Genomic DNA, 9204 nt, shown 5'->3' on the forward strand with positions numbered 1-9204 from the left:
GGAAATTCGGCATTGATATTTATAACTTCTGAAGCGTGCACCCCCCCCCCCCCCCCCCCCCCCCCCCCCCCCCCCCCCCCCCCCAATATATAAAAACAGTAAGAAGCGGATGGGCACCCTCAGTTAACTTTCTGAGGAACTAATATTTTATTTCAATATCTACATATAATGATTGGTACAAGAAAAACTTGACTATTTGTCTTGGATTAAGTATGTACAGGATTTCTGATGCAGCTGGCTCTATCTCTCTGAGCTCGGATCATACAGCTCGGCTCTCGTCGCTCTTTCCGACTCTGGCTCTTCGTGGCTCCGGCTCTTACTGGTTCTTCGTGGCTCCGGCTCTTACAGCTCGGCTCTTTCAGTGCGGTATTGCAATTATCTAATATTCATACAAAGCCAGAAAAGACTTGTGCAGTCACGTCTAAGGATTTGTATAATGTTAAAAACAATTGCAATGTATAAAATAAAATTACCTTTCTACTTCCCACGTCTTCTCTCTGTGCCGTCACTGCATCAACTGCTTATCGCCCGAAATCTCCCGCTTATATACTACTTACAAAAATGTCATCTAGCGGGGAAACTATAACATTTAGAATACCCAAAGGCGGAGTAGCATAGGCGTAGCTTGGGTTCGAATATTACCGACATTTTAACAACGTAAAAGGTGGGTTTTTTTAACCGAGGCAGCTGCCTCGGTTGTCTCAATGGAAGCTACGCCACTGAGTAGGAATTTTCTAATTGTCACACTTCTAAAGGGAACAACAACTTACGATTGGAAATAGGAAAAATATTTTCCTAAAAATGTTGAAGTTTACAGCTCTGTCTGTTGTAGACTCTCCGTTATGTAATGGATAGTTAACAACATTTGGAAGTGGACAGTAAATCCCAAAGGAATCGCGATGATCTTGACATACTAGTAATAGTCGTTTTCACAATAGTTCTACATTAAAGTACCTTGATCTACACAGCAGGAGGTCGGTTGAATTACAAACAGTTTCAACTTTAAGATATCTTAAAATTCCTACTTAAAAGCCTTTTTAAAAATTAGGAAGGGGTATACTGTTAAGTCCCCGAAAGAAAGATCACTGCCAGAAAAAACTGCATATTTGCATCACTTGTCAGCCATGTTTGTTTACCCACGGAATCGTGATAAGATCCGGGCTGATTACCTATTTTTATCCATACATTTAAACTTTTAAATTTGATATGAAGCATATCAAGATAAGTAGAATATATTCTACATAAATACCCTTTCCTGCAAAAACTACAAGTTATGCAAGATGAGTTATTTTTATATTTTTAAACCACGGGAGGTAGTTTGAATTACTGACTACACCAGTCGATAAATGCTCCACAGCCAGTAGCATGGCTCCCCAACAATTGTCCTAACTTAAAATCCTTGAGCAATTTCTTTCAAATATTCTTACCATTTTCTTGACAAATTGTACTGTATTGAATATCTTTTAATTTCCAAAAATGAGCGTTTTTTTATACATTATATCAAAGGCATATATATATACATGTATGTAGCATGTTCTTATATAGGATCCTGAAAAAGGTCACGTTTTGGCCCTGAACGATGTTTTTCACGACTTACCATATATATGATAAAATTGGCGTATGAACTTAAGGGTTTTTGTTTTTTTAGTATAAATAAAATTGTGGGGAATACCATGTACTAGCAATATCATAGCAACTGCCTAATATATCCGTGTCTGACCCTTTAAGCAGTGTACATGTATGTATGTAAATATTCCAGTTGTGATTGGATATTTCAAACCGAAAGTACAAATACGGGGTTTTCCACTGTATGGGGATTTTCACTGTATGGGGATTTTCATTGCACAGGGATTTCAAATTGTATTGTAGGGAGATTGGCGATTTGTAACGAAGCAGTTAAACAGAGGAGAGGTTTGAAAAATCACACAAATTCAGGTATGTCTACATTCAATGATGGGGGGGGGGGGGGGGGGGGGGGGGGGGGTGTTACAGTGTGCCTGCTCTAAACATGATATTCTTTGTGTTGCTGTGTTAACTTTGTTTCTGATTTCTATATCGTAGTCTCGACTTTTGGCGTTATTCTATTTTCTCTTTTTTCGTTGAAAACAAAACCATGAATCCTGACAATATTTTTATTACATGTCTGTACCTTATTGCGTAGAGACACTGATTACCATCACTAGATCAGTATTTTTTTATTAAATCTTAGACGAAGCTATGATGATGCGCATTATGAGATGAAGCTTTTTTAAATCACATATTATGACTGAACGTCTGATAAGAGAATGTGTTGTTTTCTGTGCTCAGGAATTCATCTTCTCATAAATGAGATAATTTTTATATCCCTATTTGTGACGGATTTGGGGGAGGAAACAACCCCCTTCTATTTGTTTCGTTTTTAAAATTACGCAGATTTTAGAGATCCCCTTTCATTACCTTTGAGTATATATGGCAATGGAATTATCTTATCTCAAATACCGTGCTCTTCATGTTGCTTCATTTGAACATTGAAATCACTATTGAGATGGTGACACCAAGGACTTAGGCAATCATTACGTCCTTGTTTGCAAAATACTTGATCCGCCACTGCACACATATTGTTGAACAATGTTAAGTACACTGTAATTATGATAGCTCCCATCAAATTAAGTGTAATACAAACTTCGTGGAAAACAAATTAGAATTATCTAAAACCTGCTTGAAACAACCTCGTAACTCTCTCTCTCTCTCTCTCTCTCTCTCTCTCTCTCTCTCTCTCTCTCTCAAATGTACAGTCCAAAACATATAAAAGTTTCCTCGGTATAATTTTTGAATGCATTTGATATGTGTTTCGTTGCTTCAGGATGGAGCACATTCCCCGTCTATCAGACGCTGTCTATGTGGGAATGTGTCGTGAAGTAGGAACTCCTGATGAAGTGAGAATCAGGAGGGACGTGGAGGACACCGGTGAGGTGGTGAAAAGACCAGTGAATAAAATGAATGGATTACACAAAATGATCAGTGGCAGTCATCGTGAAGGATTTAGACTTAAAACATCAGACATAGATTTCATGCATTGGCTCCCGCATCACGAAGTGATCTGTGATCTCTCTCAGATCAGTCTGTATCGTGTCCCACAACACACCGTCATTCTGATGGAGTGGGAAGATCTTCCACCGGGATTTACCAGACTGCAGCTGATGTCAGATTCCCACAATGATGTTGTAAAATCTTCATGCGTAATCCGAAATAATGAACATTATATTTCTAGTATGTTATTTAAAACGGCTTTTAGTCAACTTTGTATAGATTCTAACCCTGCTTATCAATCGTCTGTCCCACATGGGCCGTGCTTATCGTTCTCACAAGGACAACAGGAATGCGACTGTGCTTTTTGTTTCGCATCTCAACACTGGCCGACACTAGCAACACCATGGGTAGAAAGATGTCGACAGAAAGGTTGGCCCTCTGATGATGTTTTACATGATATAATACAGTCCGGTTTTCATGTCGTGCCAATAGGTAGTGATAATGACAGGGAAGATGAATGGAGGATTTCATTTTCACAAGCAGAGCAAAAATTAGTTTACGCAATGAATCATTCTCAGTTTCTCTGCTACGGACTTTTGAAGATTTTTCTAAAAGAGGTTATCAATTCCGGAATCAAGGACCCTATCCTGTGTTCATATTTCATGAAAACTATTCTATTTTGGGTTATTCAGGAGGATGCCTCATTGACATGGACGCCCGATAATTTACTGCCAAATTTTTGGAGGTGTTTCAAATTGCTCATTTACTGGATATCGATCGCAGAATGTCCAAACTTTTTCATTCCCCAGAACAACATGTTCAGAGTTAAAGTGAAAGGAGCAGCACAGAATGCATTGTTTAATCGGTTATATGATTTGTATTGTAAGGGGATACCATGCCTTCTGTTAAGTCCTACACTCAGATCTTACCTCAGTCAAGTCATATTAGATAGAACATTGACAGTAAGGACAGATGAAGACAGTATAATACCCAGTCATAGATTAGACATGCAGGTTTTCAAAGAAACATATCACTTAGTAGCTTCAATAAGAAACATGAAATACTTCGCAAATTATATGATGACCATTGAAAATATTATGGCGAAAAGACAAAGTCCATGTCACGTAGTGTGTATTCAAAAGATGACGTCAGTCGTACTACTCCGTACTGCCTGGTACATTATAAATTACACAGAAACACATAACAAAGATATAGCACTTGTATCAAACAAAGTATGTCACATGTTAAAGATAGCATCACAGATAGGTTATGTGTCAGACATACTGTATCTAGCTATGTACTACTACAGAACGTGTAGGTATGAACAATCACTGAGATGTTTACAGAGAGCACAAGAGAGGATGTCAGTACCCTATGTTATGTATAGAGATAATGTCAATGTAGAGATGTACAGACGCGCCATGACGGGAGTGTCACTGAGTGATAAAATGAGAAAGGCTGTAGTGAGTGACATTAAACTAAAAAGTGATTACACTTACATTGATGAGTTGTTGTTAGAGCAGACAGTCAGTTACAGGAATGGTAGGTCTGCATTATACATCCCACCTCTAGTGATGTTACACATGTTGTCAGTACTGAATCACCACAGATTACATCACACACTAGAGTCTCACCAAGCTCTACAGAACCTCCAGACTCTGCTACTCAATGATGTCGGGGTCCATGTCCCTGAACAACTCAGAGACATATCATATCAGATACTGGGGATCTGTCAACACGTCTGTGGGGACTATGTGGGAGCCTTAAACTCGTATCAGTATTCACATGAACAATATCAGCATCACAAGATTCAACAAGCATCAATTTACAGGATACATTCACTCATTCAGACTTAATTTAGTTACATTTCAGAAAGTGAACTCAGACCAGACTAGGTTACGTTGTGTATCTACAGTACGATATATCACTGTTCGTTATCTTCGCCTTTCATGGAATGTGTAAATTTTATCAACCATCCAACAGAACTGCTCCTGGAGACGAGATCTAGAGGAACTTAAGTGAAATCTGTCTTTTTGCTAGTCAATGTGTTAACGGAAATAGACAATGAGGTCAATTCACTGAATCCAGATTACAAAATCTTGTTCTGTGTTATATGATAAATGCATACAATAAAAAGATGACATTGTGTTATTATTATGTTTATTTTTATTTATGTAAGTGGGGTGGGCACGGTAAAAGGGGGGTGTGGTAGGGCAGATGGAGTAGAGTACAAAAGATAGAGAGAAAAGGGAAAGAGAGAAGGCGATATATTTTTCAAAGCATCCGTCAATCAATACACTGCATGAGTAAGATGATTTAAGGAGGTATATACTGCATCGCCATAATGGCTGACTACCTATTAAAACATGCATTAAAATATAAATATCAGCAATAGTTGTACATTCCTTTACGTAGCTGAATAGCTCAATACTTTAGCGTGTCCATCGCTGAATTGTAGTTCGAGTCCAGCATGGTTTTAATATTTTTCAGATTACTTTCTATACTGAAACTGCATTTTATTTAGTAAAGGTGTTGCACAGAAGCGGTAACTTTCCCTAATCGGAGCTTTGTGCTTGGTATTTAAACACCAGTGACGTAGAACTTGCCTTCATTCCTATTTATACTCTTATTGCGTGTTGTTCGTCGTGTTTGTTACGACTAAAAATAATAATAAAAGTACACTTATATAGCGCCTTATCTAAAAATACTCTAAAGCGCTGTACAATATACTAAAATTTACAATTGATAATTAAAAGAAAAACCATAGAATACACAACGAATAATCCTTACACATATAAGCATGAATGCAACATTATGTCATAATGGATAAAAAGTACAAATCAAGACAATTTAAAGTATAAAATATGATGCAAGCATACAACGTCCTAAATATATGAAAAACAAACAATTCACAAACTAAACAGTGTCTAGGTTGGAATTTTATTTCAAACTCGGCACATTGTAAGTGTGTTTCGATTAAGAAAAAAAATCAATATAATATTGAAAAAAAAATCTTGTGTGCGTGAAGGAATCGAACCTGGTCATTCGATGTCATGTTTTTACATTTTAAAGTCTACGACCTTATCCACTGAACCAAGCAGAAAAACTTCAGTAGTTATGGAAAATTAACGTACAGGTGAAGTTGAAAATGATATGAGTGAAATGGTTTCGATTTTTTGAAATTTACAACAACAAAAAATGCCCTCGTGAAACAAAATTTCAAAGCGACAGTATTTTAGTGGAAAACTTGAAGATGTTCATGCTAAATTAATTTTGTTTCACGGAGACAGTTTTTCTGAAATTCGGGGATTCCCCTCTATTTTAACGCTAAAAATCATAGAAATCGCTTATTGCTTGATTTAAACTCAATTTTTTTTTTTTTTTGGCTAATTCTTGTTAATACACGTCTTTTAAACCTATTTTCAAAAATGTTTGAATCAAGACATAAGTTCCAATTGATTTTATCATATTTGAACATCTCAACGATATCTCACGCAACACCTTTAGGGAAATTAACATGAGGCGTGCAACACCTTCTTTGAAAAATATTTATTTCAAACTATCGTTGTACATATCCTCCACTATTCATTGTCTCTGGATTAGTAATCCTCCGATGATTAAACAATGGTTGATTCGATACTGAATGTTGCGCTTTATCGTTAATACAAATCACGCCATGCTTTCATTGTTTGTTCATGCTTTAGAATATCAAATAAAATGGATATAAATTCGTTAATTATAAATAATCTCTTCCAGGTTTTCTATCATGCGGTACTTTGTTTACATGTAAATTGAGTTACTTCCCTTTTCACATTGTACCTCGTCACTATTTCTGAAAAATCTGTATGCGAATTTTGAAACCTATCTTTATATTTACTTCAGGGTCAATAAAAGGGTTTTCGAAAAAGAAAAGTCTGAATTACTTATTTAGCTGCGGAGGAGTGGACAGCTGTTCGGGCGGATCAAGAGAACTTTCGAAGGGGCGTAGGATCCAAGTTTTAAGTTTTTCCGCCCCCAAAAGGAGGACTGAGGATGTTAAACTTGCAAATGATATGACCTTTTTGTTACAAATGTTTCACCAGTGGAGATTGCAATCCCCATCACCCCCTCTAGATCCACCACTGGGTAATCACCGCTGATTTGGTACACATAGGCGGTACGTGGGGTGGGGAGAACACCATAGTACACATTAAGCAAACTTTGATGTTAAACGAACTGATTAATGATTTTCACCAAAATTTTATTTTTCAATTCTAATGATCAAAATATATTGTCTCGTGTGTTTAAAAGGTTTCGCAAAACTTCAAGGTCATACATTATCATAGAAGCTCATAGAGATTTTATCATTTGTTGGGTAAGCAGAGACTGGTGTATGCATGTTATTGTTTACAAAGTTTTGAAATGTATGATTACCAATCTAAAGTTATGTACGTGTATCACATTTCAAGTTTTCATTAGTCTTTACACATGCTACGGCCCTAAACATCATGTATAGGTTAAAATACGTGATACATCATCTAACACTAGTGGACATCTCTATATAAGTAAAACTGGTGGACATCTCTATATAAGTAAAACTAGTGAACATCTCTATATAAGTAAAACTGGTGGACATCTCTATATAAGTAAAACTGGTGAACATCTGTATATAAGTAAAACTGGTGAACATCTCTATATAAGTAAAACTGGTGGACATCTCTATATAAGTAAATGTGGTGGACATCTCTATATAAGTAAAACTGGTGGACATCTCTATATAAGTTAAACTGGTGGACATCTCTATATAAGTAAAACTGGTGAACATCTGTATATAAGTAAAACTGGTGGACATCTGTATATAAGTAAATCTGGTGAACATCTCTATATAAGGAAAACTGGTGGACATCTCTATATAAGTAAATCTGATGAACATCTCTATATAAGTAAATGTGGTGGACATCTGTATATAAGTAAAACTGGTGGACATCTGTATATAAGTAAAACTGGTGGACATCTCTATATAAGTAAAACTTCTCGAATGGGACTTAAAACAATATAGTGTATTTTAGTAACTTACCGTAACACAGGTTTTTACAAGTGCTGTTACCTTTTCTCCAGAGCATTCGTGTGCATTTTCTGTGTTTTTTTGTTGTTGTTTTTTTTTTTTTTTTTTTTTTTAGTTTTTTTTTTTTTACCAATATTTTCAAACTATATAAATCTAGTTTTTCTTGATCTGTTTTATGTGAACGTTTTGTGGGTAATCCTTGTTTTCATCACAGGTGGACATAACGATATACACTGTACATATGTACATCCCCCATCCTCCTTTCTCACTTGTTTACAAAAAATTACCTATGGAATAACTGTAACCATTTTTCATTTAGTTACTCGGTTTTTCTATAGGTACACACGAATAAACATAAATATTTCTATTATTTTGCACCTTTGACATATCTCCTTTCATCTCCAGAATAGGCTTTATGCTATACAAGTGATTATCACCGGTGGTTTGGGTACCGTAATATTAGTATCTACTGGAGAAAATGTTAGAAAATACATTGAGAATGCACATACACTGTACATGTATTTTGCTAATATATATATATATATATATATATAGAGAGAGAGAGAGAGAGAGAGAGAGAGAGAGAGAGAGAGAGATAGGTAGATAGATTGTCGTAAATTATGTGTTTTCTCAATGTATTCTCGAAAATGTTTCTCTAGTAGATACTAATATTACGGTATCCAAACCACCGGTGATAATCCCCTATTTTATTCATATTAATGCAATAAGTCTTTTGATGATATCCCAATAACTCATTAAATTGCTTATTTCTTTCCATAATCCCAACATCACTAAAACTACTACTAGGATCTCGTATCTTCCACCAATCAAAGTCTGTAAAACAGTTTGTCGTGTGTTGCCACCTTTGTGACGTTTATAATGATTGGTTTGAAATTTTCAAAAGTATTATTAATAGTGTCATATAATTTAAACAGACATAGAATATAGATATGAGGAATAAACCAATTTCGTAAAGGGAGATAATCCAAATTTTCAGTAATTAAAACTTGGACTTAACCGAAAAATCATGAAAATGGGTCTAAAAACGCCACTGCCTTTACCGAAATAGGGAAGGTTCAGACCTTTAAATTTTATATTGTTTACAGAATGACCCCATCAACATACAGGTACGCGCTCTCTATCTTGCCCAA

General features: G+C 35.9%; 2 protein-coding genes across 3 annotated transcripts in view; one reads left to right on the plus strand and one right to left on the minus strand.

Annotated features, from left to right (window-relative positions):
* LOC125667001 (uncharacterized) overlaps positions 1-1077 on the minus strand; it is a 25889-nt gene extending 24812 nt beyond the window's left edge. The window contains exon 1 of one of the 2 annotated variants that reach the window (XR_008797926.1): positions 771-1039. The gene's annotated coding sequence lies outside the window, so the exon portion shown is untranslated. Of the gene's footprint in view, positions 1-770 lie in introns of both variants that reach the window. The other variant, XM_056146985.1, reaches the window with a different exon arrangement.
* A 718-nt stretch (positions 1078-1795) lies between these two features.
* Positions 1796-5160, plus strand: LOC125662682 (uncharacterized). The gene is made up of 2 exons (XM_048894986.2): positions 1796-1935; positions 2843-5160. The coding sequence occupies exon 2, from the start codon at positions 2844-2846 to the stop codon at positions 4863-4865; it is 2022 nt and encodes a 673-aa protein (XP_048750943.2). The 5' UTR covers positions 1796-1935; position 2843; the 3' UTR covers positions 4866-5160.
* The last annotated feature ends 4044 nt before the right edge of the window (positions 5161-9204 follow it).

The sequence above is a fragment of the Ostrea edulis genome, chromosome 8 (genome assembly GCF_947568905.1).
Source record: "Ostrea edulis chromosome 8, xbOstEdul1.1, whole genome shotgun sequence".
Lineage (NCBI taxonomy): Eukaryota > Metazoa > Mollusca > Bivalvia > Ostreida > Ostreidae > Ostrea > Ostrea edulis.

Bases quoted from the DNA above. Each gene is read 5' to 3' on its own strand.
- LOC125662682 (XM_048894986.2), top strand. From the start codon at position 2,844: ATGGAGCACATTCCCCGTCTATCAGACGCTGTCTATGTGGGAATGTGT.